Raw genomic sequence first — 21,251 nt, 5'->3', positions numbered from 1 at the left:
GGATAATGCAAAGACTAGGGGCCTTGTACCATTCCAGCATCAGTACCAAAGTGTGGTTGTTGGAAGCTAATGACTTCAGCCTTAGGATGTCAGTGTAAGGATTCATCAAGATACTGTGCTAGGTTCAATACACCTTCACCCACTTTGTCCACACCCCTCCAATGTTGAAAGTTGTTATGCTTGATGATTGAATGCATAATTGCTACTCCTTCAAAATGGAACCATTCTTCCCAAATGCAGCTGGACTTGACAACATTCAGAAATAGGCTAAGTGGAAAATGTCATTTGTGCCACAGGTACCAGGTAATAATCATCTCTAACAAGAGAAAATCTAGATATGCAAATATTAAAATAAAGGTCCCTACCAATTAAACTGTTTGCCTAATTGAGGTGATGGATGGGGGTCAATCATTACGCAACCTCTACACAAGTGTACATTTGCAGCAGTTTAGTGGCTTTTGTCTGAGTGCGCCTGTTCAGAGTTGAATCCAGGTCTTCTGGCTCAAAGGATACTACCACTGTACCACAAAAGGGTTGTTTGTACCTTTTTTTATTGAGGCAAAACATGCACACAATCTTCCAGATGCAAACTCCTATACAATTGAAGCAAGACTTCACGACTCCTGTCCTGAAATCTTCTTGCAATAAGAGCTAACACTCTTAGCTTTCCTAATAACTTGCTGCAGCTGCATATTAGCCTTCAGTGATTTATCAATGAGGACACCTAATTCCCTTTGTGTATCTTCACTTTCCTACCTGTTACCTTTTAAGAAATGCTGTATATATCTGTTTCTCCCTCACACTTTACCACATTTATGTTCCATCTGCTATGTTCTTGCCTATTCCCTAACCTTGTCCAAATCCTCTGAAGTCTCCTTACAACTTCATCAAACACACATTTGACTTACACAAACAGAAATTGCTGAAAAAGCTCAACAGGTAGGGCAGCATCCGTGGAGAGAAATTGGAGTTAACATTTCCTCAGAGCTTCCTCCTTAAATGGTGGGGTGTTGTTTACTACTTTGCAATCTGTAGAAATCATCCAGAATCTATAGAATTCTGGAAGGTAGTCACCAATGCATTTACTACTTCTAAAGTGCCTCCTTCAGTACTGTAGCATATAGATTATCAGGTCCAGGGGATTGGTCAATTCTCAACCATAACTTACCCACCAGAATCTTCTTACTAATGCTGATTTCCTTCAACTCCTCATTCTACCACCACTGTTTGGTGGCTCATAAATAACTCCACGCAATGTCAGCTACCCTTTGCAATTTCTTAGTTCCACTTGCTATTACCAATATTACATCTTTCCATTACAAGTTATGCCTCAATTTCCAACTCCTGACAAGCTAATTTAAACCGATTTCAACAGCACTAGCAAATCTCTCTGTTAGGGATATCAGTTCCATTCCATTAAGTAATACCTGTCCAACTTGTACAGGTTCCAACTGCTCAGAAATGATCCCAGAATTATGAGGCTAATCTGTAGCTTTGAAAGTTGGAATTGCCTCTAATTTAGAGTCTTAGAGACTTTTTCGGCTAGAAAGGAAGCACTTTATAATTGTTCTTTGTTGCAACAAATATGTATGCATGGAATGGAAAACTATGAATCCACAATTCTACTTTATATTAAATTGTAAAATACAGGGACACAGATTCAAACTAGTAGAACGTGGAATATTTGAGTTATATGTTAAATGAAGTCTCAGCTATTATCCCAACAGTCTATAAAGGACCTGTTGTATCATTTGGAGAATATGTAGTGCACCTCATGCCCTGACCAACATTCTTCACTCTGCCATCATTGACAAGCCTGAAAAATTGAGTGTTATTGCAAGATATAGTTCTCAAAACAGACAATATTTTTGAATCCCATTCAAAATTTTCTTATAAGAGGATTAGAAAATTTATAAAAATTCTACTAACCTGATGCATTTATCTTTTTCTTCAAGGATGGAAGATTGACATTCGGCCCACAGAACCAGACAATTAAACTTCCCAGCATTAATTTCATGAAAAACAGTGGTGCTGTTTTTCTCAATGCCTACAGCAACTCTCCAATCTGCTGTCCTTCTCGAGCAGGTATATTTCTTAAAAATGAAACTTTTAGAAGGATTTCCTGTCTAATTTGAACTTAATGCAGCATTGCAAACTAAAGGCAGAATCTCGCAGTCTTGCCTAAGCTTTTAGAATAGTGGCTAGGTGGGGGAAATGAATTGGGGAAAGCAAAAAGCCAGTTTCCTAACATTGAGTTAAAGTTTGGAATTAAGTTCTCAGAACTTTTTTATGCAGGTCAGCCTTCACAACCTTGATAGTCAGGAGACTTTATTTCATTCATTAACACGGCATGAATATTCAGTGAACCCCAGCCCACTAGAGTAATATTCAGGGTGTAACCAGTTTAGGCAAAAATGTGTGTTCTTAAACTCAATAGTGTAAATAAGGAGTGTACCCGGTCTAGTAGACTTCTTGTTTTCTTAGCCACGAAGAGTACAGATAGTAAGAACTGCCAATGCTGGAGGCAGAGATAACACAGTGTGGAGCTGGAGGACCGCAGCAGGGCAGACACCACCAGAGGAGCAGGAAAGTTGTTGTTTCGGGTCATGACCCTTCTTCAGAAATGGGGGAGGGGGAAGGGAGCTCAGAAATTAGGTGTGCTCACATTTAGGCCATTGGACTGTAGGCTTCCTTGTGGAATATGAGGTGCTGCGCCTGCAGTTTCTGGGTGGCATCATTGTGGCAGTGGAGGCGGCCCAGGACGGACATGTTGCCCAGAGAGTGGGAGGGGAAGTTGACATGGCTGGCGACCAGAAGGTGTTGTCGTTTGTCATGAACAGAGCACAGGTGCTCAACAAAGCGGCCCCTGAGCCTCAGCTTGGTCTCACTGATGTAGAGGAGGCCACATTGGGAGCAGTGGATGCAATAAGCCACGTTGACGGATGTACAGGTGAACCTCTGTCTCATGTGAAGGGTTTGTTTGGTGCTTTGAATGGAGGTAAGTGGGGAGGTGTAGAGGCAGGTGTAGCACTTACTGCGGTTGCAGGGAAAGGTGCTAGGAGCGGTGGGGCTAGTGGGGACTGTGGAGCGGACAAGGGAGTTGTGGAGAGTGCAGTCTCTATGGAAGGCAGGTAGGAGTGGGGAGGGAAATATCACTTTGCTGGTGGGGTCGGATTGTACGTGGCGAAGAATGATATATTGGATACGGACGTTAGTGGGGTGATATGTGAGGACATATCTCTCTTCCCCCTCCCCCAACAAAAACAAAGACGGAATTCCCCTTGTCCTCACATATCACCCCACTAACCTCTTGGAGGAGCAGCACCTCATATTCCGCCTTGAGAGCCTACAGCCCAATGGGCTAAATGTGGACTTAACTAGTTTCAAAATCTCCCCACCCCTAGTATCATCCCATGATCAGCCCTCCCTTGCATCCCCACCTCCTTGACCTGACACAACCTGTCCATCTTCTCGCCCATCTTTCCAGTCCTCCCACCTCACTGACAATTCCCACAACTCCCTACCTGCTCTCACCTACCACCATCCCACCTACCTTCCCAGCCCCACCCCTCCTCTCTCTCTTTATTTCAGAGCTCCCTTCCCCCTCCCCATTTTTGAAGAAGGGTCCTGACCTGAAATGTCAAGTTTCCTACTCCTCTGCTGCCTGGTCTGTTGTGTTCCTCCAGTTCCACACCGTGTTATCACAGATTTCTTCAACTTGGCATTTGCGCAACTAAGCCCCTTCTTTGTGCAAATTCTTACAATGTAACGGTTGAAGCCTTGACATGGTTAAAAGATTGCCCAAGTTAGGCACCCACATTGGCTAATGTCAGCAAACATGACTGTGGCAAGGAAGTGGGTTTTAGCAAAAACGGTTCAGATGAAGGTGAATGAGTGGAAAGGAACAGTGGAAATAAAAATGGCATGGTTGTCAGTAATACTGAAAGAATTCCTGAGGAGAGACCAAACATCAAGGGCCCATGGGACAGGGAAGGATAGGAACTCCGTGTTTAAGGTCAGGAACACAATGGTGAGATTAAGTGTGCAGGGGACAAAGAAAGCAGGTGAAATTGAATAAAACTGTATAAGGAGACAGATTGGAGTGCGATTGTGCAAAGAGCAGAACTTGGTCAGCGTCTTCTGCCGATATTTTTGTACAGCTGCATCTCGATGCCGCCACAGCTGATCGTGCTTGTTCCCTTGTGAAGAAATATCAGTGAGATGCCTAAGGTGCTGGAGTGCTGAGTGTTGTAGCTACCTTCATGTTTCAAGTGTGAAACTTCACAGATAAGTGAGAGACAGTACTGCTGTGATACAAAACTGTAACATTGGTAGTTGCAATGAAGATCTAGACAGTGATTACACGCAAAGCATTTGATGGATATGGCTGGCCCCTACTCTTGTGTATTAGTCATCTGCAGTGGTAACCGTTACAGTTTATGAAACAAGTAGGTGATTTCAGGAGGGTTGGTGCAACTTCTTTCTTTCACTGCCACTTGTTGAAACAAATTATTTGCACATTTCCTCTTGCACTTCAGTGGTTTTATTAAGTATGCCTCTGCTAATGTTATATTCTTCTGAGGTGAAATTTTTTAACGCGTAGAAAGCATCTGGTCCTAAACCTATTCTGCCTATGCTGATGACTTTGCTTGGGGTGGACTGAGGCTAGACTCTCAAATGGTCTTTTCACGATTTTCATTGTAAAGCCAGACTTGGCATATTTATGTAGCAGCCTGAGGTGTTTGTCAAAGTTATGGTGTGATATGCTCGAGGCTTTGTGGATTTTCAACCCATTTATTATTGCCCAGTAAAACAAAAGGCAAGGAGGGGCTGACACAGTATTCAAGTTTACTGTTGAATTGTCAATATTTCCATTGATGTCTGTGTAAACCTGCTAATACTAGAAATAGTATAAAACAAATACATGCTTGTTTCAAAAGTTATGATGTATTTGACAGGAAGTCTCTGTTGCAATAGTTTTTGTAAGCGTGAATGCTGTTTGACCACATGTATATTTCATACTACAGGTTAATTCATCAGTTGTCATGTTTTTAATTAAGCAATTTTCGTAAGTAATTTACAAATGTGTCTCAATTTCGTGTGCCAGCATTAAGTTACTATTTTTCTCTTGTTGCAGCTTTTGTGGCCTAAAATTCATCTGATTTTTGGTCTGTCCTGCACTTGTCCAGCTGAGGTACCTTGAATGATTATATGCTGTCTGAGGCTTTCTATTTTAGGAGCTTGCTTGTTAGAACGCAGGCATCCATAGGTAATGGAGGAAAAGGGTGTGCTCAGGAGAAGTTATTAAAGTTTTTGTAATGGGAACAAAAAAATGGCAGAGGAACTGAATAGGTACTTTGCATCAGTCTTCACAGTAGGAGATACTAGTAGCGTATCAAGAGAGAGTAAGGGAGCAGAGATGAGTGTAAGATAAGGTGCTGGGGAGGCTGAAAGGGAGATGGATAAATCACCCCAAGTGGATACACTACACCCCAGGGTCCTGAATAAGATAGCTGAGGGTGTTGTGGAGGAATTAGTGGTGATCTTTCAGGAATCATTGGAGTTAGAGAGGCCCAAGAGGAATGCGAGATGGCCGATGTAACACTCCTGTTTAAGAAGGAAGGAAGGCAGAAGACCAAAAATTATAGGCTGGTTAGTCTGACCTCATTTTGGTAAGATTCGAGAGTCCATTACCAAGAATGAGATTGTGGAGTACTTGGAAGTGCATGGCAAAATAGTCAAGGCGAAGTTAATGCCTGACGAGTCTGTTAGAATTTATTGCGGCGGTAATGATCAAGTTAGACAAAGGTGATATATTTGAATTTCCAGAAGGCCTTTAACATGGTGCCACAATGGACACTAGTAAATAAGAGTTTGTGGTGTTAGGGCCAAGCATGGATACAGGGTTGGCTGACTGGCAGAAGTCAGATGGTAGGGCTAAGGGGTCTTTATCAGAATGGCTGACAGTGACTAATGAGTTCTGCAGGGGTCAGTGTTGGAACCTTAATTATGCACGTTATATATTAACAATTTAGACAAAGGAACTGAGGGCACTGTTGCTAAGTTTACACATAGCAGAAAGATAGGTGAAGGACAGGTAGTGTTGAGGAAGCAGAGACGCTGCAAAAGGACATGGACAGACCAGGAGAGTTGGCAACGAAATGCTGATGAAGTACAAAATGGGAAAGTGTGAGGTTATGCACTTTGGTGGGAAGAATAGAGGCATAGCCCATTTACTACATGGGGAAAGACTTTGGAAATCTTAAAGATTAAGAGAGTTAGCAGTCCTAGTTCAGGATTTTCTTAAAGTTAACATGCAGGCTTAGTTGGCAGTTAGGAAAGCAAGTGGAATGTTGGCATTCATTTTGACAGAACCAGACTACAAGAGTAGGGTGTACAGCTGAGGTTGTGCTGTACCAGCATTTGGAATATTGTGAGCAGGTTAAAGTTTTTTGAGAAGACTTGTAGCACATATTGTGCATTGGTGCTGCATCCTGCATCTGGACTGAACTGGAGCAGTTCATCGACTTCACTGATGAGTTCAAAATAGGGGAAGTACTTTTGACGTGAGAGGAGAAAGATTTCACAGGGACCCGGGGAGCAACTTCAGACAGAGTGTAGCTCGTATGCAGAATATTCTACCGGCGTAAGTAGTTACATTTAAGAGGCATTTGGATAGGTACATGAATAGGAAAGGTTTAAAGAGCCAAATGCAGAACTACAAGCCCTCAGTTTTTTCCTCTCCAACAGACCCATCCAGTTCCCCCTCCCCCCACCACCAATAGTCCAATAGCCTCCTCTGCCTCTCTGAACTAGTCTTCATCCTCAATAACTTTTCCTTCAATTCTTCCCACTTCCACCAAATCCAGCGGGTTGCTACAGGCACTCACATGGTTCCCAGCTATGCCTACCTCTTTGTCGGTTATGTCAGTATATACGCTGATACTGTTCCCCAGCTCCTGCTGTTACATCAATGACTGAATCGGTGCTGCATCCTGCACCTGGGCTGAACTAGGGCAGTTCATCAGCTTCGCTAACAACTTCCACCTTGCCCACAAGTTCATTTGATCTGTCTTAGACACCTCTCTCCCTTTCCTTGACTTCTCTGTTTTCATTTCTGGCAACAGTTTACAGACCAATGTTTACTATATAAACCCACAGACCCCCATAGCTGCCTTCTACCACTCTGTACCAAACAAAAACTTCATCCTGTTTTCTCTGAGATAATGTAAACTGCAGATACTGGAGAATCCAAGAGAACAAAATGTGGAGCTGGATGAACACAGCAGGCCAAGCAGCATCTTAGGAGCACAAAAGCTGACGTTTCAGGCCCACACCCAATGATGCAGAAGGGTCTTGGCCCGAAACGTCAACTTTGGTGCTCCTAAGATGTTGCTTGGCCTGCTGTGTTCATCCAGCTCCACACTTTGTTATTCCTGTTTTCCCAATTCCTCCGTCTCTGTTGCAATAGTCATGACTAGGAGATATTCCACTCCCAAGCGTGATGGATGTCCTCCTTCTTCAAACATTGTTCTTTTTCCCCTGCTGGAGGAACACAGCCGGCCACGCAACATCAGAGGAACAGGAAAGCTAAAATTTCGGGTGGTACCCTTCTTCAGAAATGGGGGAGGGGGAAGGGGTCTCTGAAATAAATAGAGAGATGAGAGGTGGGGCTGGGGAAGGTAGGTGGGATGGTGGATGGTGATGGGTGAGTGCAGGTAGGCAGTGGTGGGGATTGATCAGCGAGATGAGAGGAGCGGATAGGTGGGAGAGAAGGCAGACAGGTCAAGGAGGTGGGGATGAGAGGGAAGGTTGGTTGTGGGATGAGGCCGGGGATGGGTAGATTTTGAAATGAATAAAGTCCTCATTGAGACCATTGGGTTGTCGGCTCCCAAGGCGGAATATGAGGTGCTACTCCTCCGGTTTCCGAATGGTGTCATTGTGACACTGGAGGACACCCAGTATAGACGTGTCGTCCAGGGAGTGGGAGTAGGAGGGGCAGTTGAAGTTGTTCTCAACTGGAAGGTATTGTCGTTTGTCACAAACAGAGCACAGGTGCTCTACAAAGCGGTCTCTGAGCTTCCGCTCAGTCTCACTGATGTAGAGTAGGCCATGTTGGCAGCAGCAGATGCAATAGACCCACATTAACAGGTGCGCAGGTGAACGTTTGTCTGATGTGGAAGGATCTGAAAGCCCTGGGATGGAGATGAAGAGACAGGTGTGGCACCTATATTGGTTGCAGGGAGAGGTGCCAGGTGTGGTGGGGCTAGTGGGGAATGTGGAGATGATAAGGGGGTTGCGGAGAGAGAGGTCCCTACTGAAGGCGGATAGGGGTGGGGAGAGAAATATATTCTTTGTAGTGGGGTCCGATTGCAGGTGACGGAATTGGTGGAGAGTGATGTGTTGAATCCGCAGGCTAGTGGGGTAATATATGAAGTCAAGGGGGATTCTATCCTTGTTTTTGTTGCTGGGTGGGGGTGTAAGCGTAGAGGTGTGGGAAACGCAAGAGATGTCATTGAGAGTGTTTTTGACCGCTGAAGGAGGGATGTTGCTGCCCTTGAAATACGAGGACATTTGGGATTTTCGGGAGTGGAATGCCTCATCTTGGGAGCAGATGCGGTGGGGGTGGAGGAATTGGGAGTAGTAGATATGCATTCTTGCAGGAAGGCGGGTGAGAGGAGGCGTAGTCTAGGTAGCTGTGGGAGCTGATGGGCTTGAAATAGATATCTGTTTCAAGGTGGTCACCAGAAATGGTGACAGAGAGGTCCAGGAAGAAGGGAGAGGTATCAGAGATGATCTAGGTGAACTTGAGGTTGGGGTGGAAGGTGTTAGTGAAGTTGACGAACTGTTCAAGCTCCTCATGGGAGCACAAGGTGTGCCGATATAGTCATCAATGTAGCAGAGGAAGAGATGGGGGATAGTGCCAGTGTAGCTGCGAAAGAGGGACTGTTCCATGTAGCCTTTGAAGAGGCAGGCGTAGCCTGGGCCATTTGGCCTTTTACTAAGGGGGTGGCCATGAGAACCTGCATGGTATCCACCTTTCACCCCCATTCTGCTACCCCCCCCTGCCCAGTTTATCTGCAGCTCCCCTCCCCCCACATCCAGTCCTAAAGAAAGGTAATACCTGAAACATTGATTGATTTCCTCCAGATGCTGCCTGGCTTGCTGTGTTCTTCCAGCTCCTGTTTGTCTACCTTGAATTCCAGCTTCTGCAATTTCGTTGGCATGGACAAGTTGGACCAAAGTTTCTGTGCTGTATCATGGATTCCATGCTGAATGGAAAATTTGGCAACAACATCTAGAAAGTTCCATCTGGGACACCCTTACATTCCAGTCATTGAAATGATATTCTTTGTAATGGCAGCAGAATCTGAGAATAAAGGGCAACTATTGATGCTCATTTCAACTGAAGCGGTGATAATGCCTAATGCATATGCACTGAACACAGGCTTTGTCTATGGGCATAGAAATGTAACCTCATCATATCTGAGGAAGCGCTAATACTCCCATTTACCTCCCAAAGTGACTAAAACTGCTCCCTGGCTTCAGGAACTGTTGACTGCAGTTTATGGACACCATTGCCTCACTGAAGTAAGGAACAGTAAAAACAGTAGTCCGCTAAAAATTTAAGGCGTGATGACTTCACAGCCATAGGGCAGGTTGAGCTATGCCTGCCTCTTGTCTCAACCTGTTTAAAACATGCTCAGAATGCTGGAGAAAATCAGCAAGTCTGAAGAGAGAAATAGAGCTAATGTTTTGAGTCCAGTACGACTGTTCATTAAAACTGACCATGGTGAAGCCTGATCTCTGGAAGACAGTTTTCTTTTATCAGGAAAATTGATTAAGTCTGTGACTAATATTGTATTTCATCATCTTCAACTTGAAACCAAAGTCTAAAACATCAGGCAACTGCACCTTCCTAAATATGAGTAGCTATAAAAAATATGCTTCACTGGACACAGATTTTATGGACTCAGACAAAAATCATATGAATTAGTGTCCATGTCTACAAGTTGTAGATTGTAACTCCTTTCCTCCTTTTCCTTTGTTTTTGTTACTTGTATGTTTGTGCAAGTTTTGACAGTCATATCCCATGACTGTAAGTCGTGAAGGCTGTGTTAGCTGGTTTACAGAATCTCCTTGTATTGGAACTGGAGAGAAACTTGGAGCAGGAAAGGAGAGATCCAGTCGTTGTTGTCCACAAAGGATCTAATGACACAGATAGAACTGGAAAAGGATGTTACAATGAGAGATTTTGAACAGTTAGGAGTAAGGTGCAGACCCTCTACGGTGACAATTTCATGGTTACAGCTGAGGCACTGGTAAATTAGCATAGTGTAAATAAAATCAAGGAGTTAAGTGTCTGCCTTAAAGATTGCAGTGGGTTGCAGTTCTTGGGGCAATGGCACCAATATTAGAGAGGAGGGGAAGTGTTCCAGTCAGGGACCTTTACATAAATCACACTGGAACTGCTGTGCTGGCAAACCTAATAACTGGAGCAATAGAGTGACCTTTAAACTAATTGTAGGGAGAGTTCAGGAGTTGGGGTAGTTGGGTGCAGTGAAGAGGAGGAGAAGTGTAGGCTTGCAAAGCAAAATAATATGGCAGCACTTCAGGGCCGCTATATTGACAGCAATATCCAAAATGGGACAGGAGGTACAGAGTACATAAAAGCAAAAGCCATGGACAAAGGGGAAAAATTGGCGAAAGGGCAAAATTATGTGAATGTGCATGGCGTTTGGAACAAAATAAATGAATTAGCAGCACAAATATAGGTTAATGAGTATGATCTTGTATCCATATGGAGACATAGTTTCGAGGAAATTAAAGCTGGTAACTAAATATTCAGGAGTATGAGATCTTTGTAGAGGACGGACAGAAGAGAAAAGTGTTGGGGTGACTTTGTTATTATGAAATGGAATTAGAACATTGACAAGAAATGGTCTTTGATTGGGTGATACAGAATCCAAATGGGAGAGGTAAGAAATAACAAAGGGATGAAGATTCTGGTGGGAGTGGTCTATAGACCGCAGACCAGCTGTAAGATTTAGAGTTCGATTTATTTAGTACTGTCACTTGTATATAGATGCAGTGAAAGGCGGATAATATCACCATGTTCTGGTTTGGTGCCATCTTGGATTACAGAATAAATTACTTGAATAAATTGTACAATGGGTAAAATACGGAGTAAATTAGTATTAAATTGATATCACTTAAAAGTGAAACAGCCTCAACAGTTCATAAAAACCAAAAGAACTGCCGATGCTGTAAATCAGGAACAAAAACAAAGTTGCTGGAAAAGCTCAGCAGACCTGGCAGCATCTATGGAGGAGAAAACAGTTAACGTTCGCGGCCGGTGACCTGAAAGTTCATAGTCGTACAGCCTGTAAATAGGCCCTTTGGTCCAACCAGTCCATGCTGACCATATTCCCAAACTAAACTCATCCCACCTGCCTGTGTTTGGCCCGTAATCCTCTAAACATTTGCTCTGCATGAACTTATTCATTTGGTAACTGTACCACCTCCTACCACTTTCTCTGGCAGTTCATTCCACACATAAACTGTGTTTAAAAAAAAAGTTCCCCTCGCAAAGGAAAAGTTACTCAAGGGTGAGGACTAGTTTGGAGAGGCAGAGGAGACTATTGGTGGTGAGGGAAGGGTGGGTGACTGGATGGGTCTGTTGGAGAGAGAGAAACTGAGGGCCTGTAGTTCTGCATTTGGCCCTTGTCCTTTTAAACCTTTCCTATTCCTGTACCTATCCAAATGCCTTTTAAATGTAACTACATACTCTGGTAGAATATTCCGCATACGAACTACCCTCAGTCTGAAGAAGTTGCTTCCCAGGACCCTTTTAAATCTATCTCCTCTCACCTTGAAAATACGTCCGCCAGTTTTGAACTCCCCCACCTTTGTCGTTCACTTTATCTATGTCCCTCATGATCTCATAAACCTCAGTAAGGCTTATAGCTCAACTTTCTACACTCCAGTGGAAAAAGACCTAGCCTTGCCAGCCTAGTTTTATAACTCAAATCTTCCATTCCCAGCATACCCCGGTAAATCTTTTCTGCATCCTCTCCAATATACTTCTTTTAATAGAGTGACCAGAAATTGATTCCAGAAGAGGTGTCACCAATGTCCTTCCCTCTCTCAGCCTTCACCCTCTCTGTTCCTCCGGTTGCCGCCATCTGACATCTTCCCCAGCGTTTTGGCAATATGCTCCTTTTCTGCCGCCACCAAAGCCATTGCTTCTGCATCTGCCACCTCCGAGCTGGAGGTGGTCATGCTGCGCAGGTCCTGCACCACCTCCCACGCTGGGCATCAGCTCACTGGTCCTGGTTCTGAATTGACCAACAAGATCTTGGCTCATCTTCTAATGCCACCATTCAAGATGGATAGGGATGGAGATCCATGGGGCCCTGACCTCCCGGAGGAGGCCCTAAGGCATCCAAAACACACAAAACGTTACTGAGCTGAAAAGACAGCAATGAAGCTGTGTACATGTGGCAAACCTGCCACTTGAGCCAAGAGCAGTCAAGCCCTTCATTCAGGAGTCAAATGCTGCCAACCCTGCCACCTCCATCTTGGAATGTTATTCTCTAGGACCGAGAATAAGTCAGAAGGTAATGAGGGCATATGGAAAAGGAAAGACAGCACACTAATTTTGGGCGACTTTAATGTTCTTATAGATTGGGAAAATCAAATCAGCAGAAGTAATCATAAGGAAGAATTCATAGTGTATTTGGGATAGTTTCCTCGAATAATATGTTCTGGATCCTACCTGGGATCAAGTTATGTTGGATTTGATAGTGTGAAATGTGGCGGGTTTGCTACATGTAGACGGCTTCATCGCTATGAATAAAAGATCCCCCAGGGAACTGTGACCGTAACATGGTAGGATCTAGCATTTGATTTGAGCGCGAGAAACGAGGGTTGGAAAAAAATTATGATAACCTTAAAAAATGGGCAATTACACAGAAATGAGGACAAAGTTGGCTGGAGTGGACTAGACAAGTAGTTTAGCAGAACAAATGGCAGATGTTTTCGACTCAAAAAATATATCTCAATGAGGAATAAGGATCCAAGAAAGAGATACTTTGATCATGAATAAGCAGGGAAGTTAAGGATAGTATCAAATTGAAAGAGAAAAACATATAATGTGGCAAAGACTAGTGACAAATCGCAGAATTGGGAAAGTTTTAAAAACCAACAAATGATCACTCAAAAAGAGCAAGAAAATAAACTCCAGGAAGTTAGCAAGTAACACAAAAACAGACAACAAGAACTGCTTTTAGTATATAAAAAGGAAGAGAGAGGCAACTGTAAACACAATCCCCTTAGACCATGAAGCTGGGGAAATAATATTGGGGAGCCAGGAAATGCCATGAATTAAACAAATAACTTTGCATTGGTAGAGAATATTAATTGCCTTCCAAATATACTAAATAATTGGGGGACTAAAGGGTGCTGGGGAAGAAATAAGTACACAAACTATCACAAGAGAAAAATGTATCCTGGTAACTAATAGGGCTAAAGGCCAATATTTCCCCTGGACCTGATGTGTTGGGTCCTCAGATGTTAAAGAATGTAGCTGCAGAAATGGTGGATGCACAAGTAGTAATCATCCAAGAATCCTTAGATTCTGGGCCTGTCCCAGTAGACTGGAAAACTGCCAATGCAATACCCTTGTTCAAAAAGGAAGGTAACCAGTTAGCTGAACATCTGTCTTTGGCCAAGTGATAGAATCTATTAGAAATGATATATTAGAGCATTGAGAAATGCATATGCGTATGATAATTGAGTAGAATCAGCATGGTTTCATGAAGAGGTAATTATGCTGGATTTTTTTTAAATTTAAAAGAAAATAAGTTTTAAAACAGTTCTTTAAGGGGGTAACAACCTGGGTGGATTAACTGGGATCAGTTGATGTAATATAATAGGATTTCCAAAAGGCACTTGACTAAGTATGGTACACAAGACTGCTTAAGAGTCCAGGGTGTTGGGGTAGTATATTAGCATAGACAGAAGTTTAGCTATCTAACAGAAGACAGTTGTGCTAAAGGGAGTATTTTAGGCATAGTGAACTGTAACTCTCGTACTCCAGGGTTCAGTGCTGGGGTCACGTTTATTTCCGATGTTAATGACTTAGATGATAGAAGTTTCACAAGGTTAATCTTTAAAATGGAAGGACTTTCTTATGAGGAAGTGTTGAGTAGGATGAGCCTGAAATCATTGGAGTTCAGAAAAATATATGGCAACCTTTTTGAGATATTTAAGATTCTGAGGGAGCTGGATAGAGTGGATGCAGAGAGGTTGTTTTCCTTTCCGAGAGAGTCTTAGGCCAGGAGTTGCCCAGTTAAGACAGAGATGAGAAGGATTTTTCTTATGGAAGGTGGTTAGTCTGTAGAATTGTTAACAACAGAGGGCTGAGTCATTATGTGCACAGAAGTCTGAGGTCGGTAGATTTCTAATCATCAAAAATATCAGGAGTTAACAGTTAAAGCAGGAAAGTGGAGTTAAGAATTATCAGAACAGCTATGGTCAAATTGAATGGTGGAGCTAACTCAAAGGACTTAATGGCCCACTTCTTTTGCTACATCTTATGGTTTTAATGCTTCTGTTTCAAATCTTACAGGGAGTTTATTTCAGGTCATATTAAAATGAAAATGGACTTCACACCAGAGGCTTTGGAAAGGATTTTGCAAAAGTGAAAGAAGTAAACAAAAATTTAAAAATTGTCTTGTTTACAGATAGAAGAAAAGATTCAGTTTACCTCCCTGTCCTGTCCTTTAACAAGTGCTATTTGAAACACTGCACCATTTCAATAATGATAGGGGCCAAAATCACATTGGAGAGAGCCAGCACTGAGTTCCAGGATGGAGCTGGGGATGGATTTTGGAGGTGACAACAAACATTCAAAGATTTTGAAAAGGAAGGAAAGGTTGAAGGAGGGACGGTAATTTCTAAGAACAGACCTATTAAAGGTTGGCTTTTTTTGTGTATATAAGTGATGACAGTAGTTTTAAATATGTGAGGGGCAATGCCTGAAGACAGAAGACCATTTACAATTACAGCTAACTTGAGGATCAGGAGCAGAACTTGGATATCCAACAGTTCAGTTCGAATAGGTATGAGAAAACAGGAAGTTGGTCCCATGAACAAGAAGCTGAGAATGGTCAAGAGGAAGAATGAGAGGAAAATGTATGCGTACAAGGTCTGGGCAAGGAATAGGATCGTGAAAATAGTTTAGTCTTCTGGGCTAAAGGGAAGGAGGTAAGCCTCAGAGGCACTTGATGCATGGTCTTTATATTAGTAACAAACCATGTGGTGCTGAGGATGGAGGGAACATGAAAAAGACGCATTTAGAAAGATGGTCTATGGCTGAGAAAAGATTTTGGGTTACCATTGTATTCCATGATGTTTCTGCAGATAGGAATAGGACGTGGTAGATTTTGTTTTTGTAAGTAGCAGTCAAATCTGGTGGCCAATGGCTAAACCAGTTGTCTATTAAATTCCAAAAACAAACAAAATGCTGAAAAAACTCAGCAGGTTCGACATCTATGGAGAGAGAAACAACTCATGCTGAGTTTCTCTAGCTTTTTCTGTACATATTTCTCATGTTCCTATGATGTAAGCTTGGTAGACAATCACTTTCTTCATTGATTTCTAGCTTTTCATCATTGCCAATTTAAGAAGATTTATGATTAGAGCCCTTTTTTTTAAAATTTAGCCTTGTGGAGTGGCCGGTTTGTTCATTTAACGGAATCCTGGAATAATTACAAGTGCCTGAACCATGATTACCCCACCTGGATGAAAATCCTGCAGAAATACGGTTATTATGCAAAGGTATATGGAAAAACTGATTATACTTCTGGACACCACTCTGTAAGGTAGGAAACCTCTTTTTAGGGGGGAGAATTAATGTTAGCTTTCCTTCTCTTTAGAATCAAGACTGCATCTCCCACTGATCATAAATAATACATGATTTGCTAATTCCATTTGTACTGCAACAGAATATGCAAGGTGTAAAATGCACCTGGAACACATTTTTTTCTGCCATTCAACTTGGTTAAATTTATGAAAGTGCAAAATCACCCTTCCTAGGATGTGTTTTTTTAAATAGTTATTCATTAAATGTAGGCATTGCTTGCTAGCCTAGCAATTATTGTCCAACTCAAATTGCTCTTGAGAAGGTTGTAGTGAGTAGCTGTTGAAGTGCAGACCTTGTGGTGTAGGTACATGGCTGCACTGTCAGAAAGGGATTTCCAGGACTTTGAGGGGATCTTGCGGTGCTGACGTTCCTGTGCTGTACCTCACTTTGCTTGGTAGATGTCACAGATTCAGAAGATGTTGTCAAGGAACCTTTGTGAGTTGCTGTGGTGCATCTTGTAGATGGTACACATTGCTGCTACTGTGCATCACTGATTAATCAGTTGCACTCTTGTTTTTCCCTGGATGATGATGAACTTGAAGTATTGTTGAAGGTTCACCCCGCTGAACAAGTGAGATTATTCTTTTGTAACACTGGCTTCTGCCTTTGTAGATGGTGAACAGGCATTTTGGAAATGAAAGTTGAGTTATCCATGCCAGAATTCCAAGTTTCTGAGCGGCTCTTGTAGCTACAGTGTTTAATATTTATCTGTTTATCCATCACATATACGAAGTGTGGGAATACATAATTACAATGCCATTCACTGGTGCCCACTTGTTTCAAAAACCAGACTTAAAAGATTTTAACAGAGCCAAAGGTAAGCAAGAAAGAAAGTCCAGATCTCAGATTGCAAAGACCCATTTCCACAATGGTGCAGGTGCCGCTCCAATCGCCAGGATACCCAGGGGGCTGCCACTGCTGCCATGCAAACGGCCTGCTCGCGCCGCTGTCACCAGCTCACTGGCCTGCTCGTGTCTCTGGCTGCTGCCGCGTCATGGGCCCGCTCATGCCACAGACTGCCATGCCTCACTGACCTGCTCACGTCACTGCCGCTGCCTCACCGGCCTGATCCCCCGACATTGCTCCGGCCCACACTCGATCCAGTATCACTATAGGAGATGGTCCGCACGTTCAGCTCCTGCCAGATGGATCCTGGTTGCGACCCAGCTCCTTGGGCAGGTAGTTAAAAGAGTAGGGAGGGGTGGCGATAGAATTACTGCAGAGAGGGGGTAGTGGAAGAAGAGAAAAGGAATGCAAACTGGTGAGCAGAATGGAGCTCCAAATGGAGTGACTTACCCTGCTGCCATCTTGCCTTGTTAGTCCAGTTCAGTTTCTGGTCAGTGGTAACCACAGAATGTTGATGGTCAGGTATTTAATTGTAATGCTGTTGTTTGTCAATGAGAGATCATTAGATTGTCTTCTTGAGGATGCCTGTGGTGCAAATGTTACCTGTCACTTGTCAGCCCAAGCATGGATGTTATCCATGCATATAGGGCTGACCTGCTTCAGTATCTGAAGGGTCACCAATGGTGTGCATCATTGTACAATCATCAGCCTATACCCCTACTGGGATGAGGAGGAATTTCTTCTGAGAGTGAGAGTCTTTGAAACTCCTTGCCAAAGGGAGCAGTGTGGGCAGCATGCTTGTGTAAATTTTAAAATGAGTTAGATTCATGATCAGTACAAGAATCAAGGGTTATGGGGAAACTGCAGGAAAGTGGACATGGGGAATGTTGGATCATTCATAATCCTATTGAATGGTGTTACAGGCTGAAGGGTCTGAAAGGTCTAACCACTATTCTTAATTTTCTGGTCTTGCAGCCTGACCTTATGATGGAGGCAAGGTCATTAATGAAGAGGGTCACTGGATTCAAGATGTTCACCTTGCTTTCTCTCCACAAATGCTGTCCGATCTGCTGAGTTTCTCCAGTAACGTCTGATCTTGTCATTGGTAAAGCAACTGCCTAAATAATATTTGGATTTTCTAAATATCTTGCTACTATGTATTTGACAATGGACTCCATTTTTTTCTAAATAGTCACTTTCTAAATTGCTGGTCTTGACCTCTGTCTCTACCCAAACAACCAACTAATTTAGGGAGACTATGCCCTAGTGGTATTATCACTGGACTGTTAATCCAGAGACCCAGATAACGTTCTGGAGACCCGGGTTCAAATCTGGCCACTGCAGATGATGGAATTTGAATTTAATAGATTCATAATTCCAGATATTTAATGATGACCATAACGATTGTAAGGAAAAACCCGATCTGGTTCACTAATGTCCTTTAGGGAAGGAAGCAGTCATCCTTACCTGGTTTGGCCTACATGTGACTCCAGACCCACAACAATGTGGGTGACTCTTAACTGCCCTTTGGGTCATTAGGAATGGGCAATAAATGCTGTCTAACCAGTGACACCCTCATCCCATGAATGAATAAAGAAAGTAAAATTACTTTCTCTGTGACCACACCTTTTAACACACAAGGATGCAAGTCATCAGAATCTAAAGCTGACTTAGAGCCGCTAGATATTTGGTTATTGTTTGTGACAATCCATAATTTTGTTTTACACAATAACTCTCATTGACTTCAGTAACCGTGTAGAAGCCTGGACAAGGGATGTCAAATTCTTGCTCAGACAGGAAGGTAGACCAACAACTGTTCTGACTGGTAATGAATCAACTGTGAGAGTCATGGACCATGATTGGCAGAATGTAGATAAAGCTACTAAATGGATTCGACACAAAGCAGCGCAGCTGGATCAACCATTTGTTCTGAGCTTGGGTCTGAATTTACCTCATCCCTATCAAACGCCAAGTATGGGAGAGGCATGTGGAGGGTCCACATTTAAAACATCGCTCTACTGGCTTAAAAAGGTACTTTGCAAAGCTGAATTACTCGTCCTGCTATATTAAGAATTGTTTAAAACATGGGAACTAAATGTAGCTTAATATGCGTGGAACTGTTAGTGTTTGGTTGTTTGAAAACAATGTGATAAACTGCACATAGGAATAATACGCTTTTCTCTTCTCATAGATGCTCCCAGGTGATATGCAGTCTTGCTCACAAACTTCAGAGGGGCCTCACACTCCAGATAAAAGTTAGGAAGAATGTTACCTACCCTTCCTATTTTTTAATTGATTAGTTTAATCAAGCAATTATTGAAATGAACTCACTCTCATCTAAGGGTTTTTTATATATATATATAAAATATAAAATTCAAATATACAATATACACAGAAATCAGATTTTTAATTTCATTAACTCTTCCCCAAGTGCTCACAAATCCTGGGTTTCAACCTCTAAACAAAATCTAATTAGACTTTTAAATGTTGACCCAAAATTAGCTGGAGCAGACCAGCTTGTTGTATGTGCCCAGAGTTTGATCTCTTTTTATCCCTTGCTGTTTGACTCCAATCCTTTTTTTTTGCTATAAGTTACTGAAGTCCAAATTGATAACGGCATGGTGTAGTCTTTGGCATTCCTGGGACCTAAATGCAGGACAGATCCAAAAATATATCTCCTCCATAATGAAATTTAGGTACAGAAAAATAAAGAAAAATGTGAGGGATATCCAAATAAGATGAATTAAATTACATATGGCAAGAGAAATTGAGCAGTAAATAATGTTTGTATTAAAAGAAGAAAGAACAAGTAAGATTTATTTTGTGAAAACAACTTCACAAACCTCTTTTTGCAGTTCTTCCTTTTATGGCTGTCCAAGTTTGAGTGACATTTTGTGACTGTCAATCATCCCACTAATGCAGCCCTTGTACTGTGAAATTAATGGATTAATCTTCTGCGGTGAGGTACAAAGGAACAGAAAACAAGACCTGGGGTAGATCTTTTGGCAAATTGATTCTACTGCACTATTCAGCACAATCATGGATAATTCTCTATCACACTGTCATACTCACTGTCTCTCCATCTTCAGCTTCTAGAAACTGATTTATTTAACTTCAATTTGCTGTGATAATACAGCCATTTTCTGAAATGCATGGAAGAGTTGATGATGTGGTCCCATTTTTGTAGGGTAACAATAGCAATAACCATGATTGGCAGAATGTAGATAAAGCTTTCCTGTTCAGTTTGTCAAGCAGAATGAAGACGCATAATTCTTGGACATGGTTTGTTATGCTCTAAAAAATGGCTTCAAAAGGAACTGGTCATACTTTTCTAACAAATGCTTTGCCAACATCAGAACATATTTTCAATGTCCCATTATAGGAACTACTGTTTGATTCACTGAAATTTGCCTTCAAGATTTTATGGTTACTGTAAAGTATTTGAATATGTCTGTTTACATGCCATGAAAAAGAGATAAAACTTATGATCACCTTTACTACAACTAAACTGAAGAAAATTCATATGTCATTCAACCACAGTATTTATTCTTAATTTCATCCAACTCTGAGTTTATAGTTTAATCTTCTTTTCTTTCTTTTAATTGCAGGTGAAACATCATTCAATTAGGATTCCAAAATGGCTTTCTTTCTCTGAAATGCATCCTGTAGATTTTTATTCCTCATATACAAAGAACTGTACTGGCAATTTCACAAATCAAGAAATCCTGGACATCAGATCATTTTACTATGCAATGTGTGCCGAGACAGATTTAATGCTTGGTAAGTGATTCACTGAATTTGAAAGGTGGCAGTGACAGTTTGAAGTTTTAGCAGTGGGTGGTGTTGACTCAGCACAAATTAATTACTATGCCTATCCTGCAGGCTGATACAAAAATTAATTATTTGTAAACTTCACATATTGATGCCATGATGTTGTAATCTTGGTATCAGTTTTCTCTTATGTCCCTCTGTTTATCTACACGTGTGGCTGTTGAATATACATTTCCTTCATCACTCCTATTTTTAGACTGAGAATAAGGTTAGTTGAATTGAGACTTAAATCTCTGTCATTTGGAACTCATGGAAGGTGCTGTTGAAAGACCTTTGGCAAATTGCTGCAGTGAATCATGTAGATGGGAAAGTGCACACTGCTGCTAATGTGTGACAATGGTGGAGGAAGTGAATAAAGTGTCATTTCACTTTGCTGCTTTTTCCTGGATCGTAATGAGTTTCAAGGGTGTTGTTGGAGCTGCCCTCATCGAAGCAAGTGTGGAATATTCTGCCACAATTTGTGAAGAGGATGGGATGGCTGGCAATTTTTAATTTAGACTTGGATTTTCCATGCAGATGACAACAATTCATTAGCAATTGATTCCTCATAATTGCTAGTGAGTAATGAGAAAACAAGATGTATTGACCGTCATTTTGATGCAAATGAGCAGTAACCATAACACCTGAGCTTTCTGCAATGTCAGTA

The 21,251-nt window shown here is 42.0% G+C and overlaps 2 protein-coding genes across 5 annotated transcripts in view; one reads left to right on the top strand and one right to left on the bottom strand.

The window, feature by feature from the left end:
• skic3 (SKI3 subunit of superkiller complex) overlaps positions 1–3,570 on the bottom strand; it is a 130,885-nt gene extending 127,315 nt beyond the window's left edge. For 3 of the 4 annotated variants that reach the window (XM_048528386.2, XM_048528387.2, XM_048528388.2), the window contains exon 1: positions 1,930–2,442. The gene's annotated coding sequence lies outside the window, so the exon portion shown is untranslated. The other variant, XM_048528389.2, reaches the window with a different exon arrangement.
• The window catches only part of arsk (arylsulfatase family, member K), a 53,285-nt gene that overhangs the window by 9,522 nt on the left and 22,512 nt on the right, over positions 1–21,251 (top strand). The window contains exons 2-5 of the mRNA XM_048528390.2: positions 1,956–2,085; positions 15,728–15,887; positions 18,523–18,805; positions 20,383–20,554. Of these exons, the coding sequence (XP_048384347.2) occupies positions 1,956–2,085; positions 15,728–15,887; positions 18,523–18,805; positions 20,383–20,554 (745 nt within the window). The remainder of the gene's footprint in view (positions 1–1,955; positions 2,086–15,727; positions 15,888–18,522; positions 18,806–20,382; positions 20,555–21,251) is intronic.

Source organism: Stegostoma tigrinum, chromosome 3 (genome assembly GCF_030684315.1).
Source record: "Stegostoma tigrinum isolate sSteTig4 chromosome 3, sSteTig4.hap1, whole genome shotgun sequence".
Classification (NCBI taxonomy): domain Eukaryota; kingdom Metazoa; phylum Chordata; class Chondrichthyes; order Orectolobiformes; family Stegostomatidae; genus Stegostoma; species Stegostoma tigrinum.
Note: the sequence above shows the minus strand (reverse complement) of the source record. Positions and strands in the feature narration are given on the sequence as shown.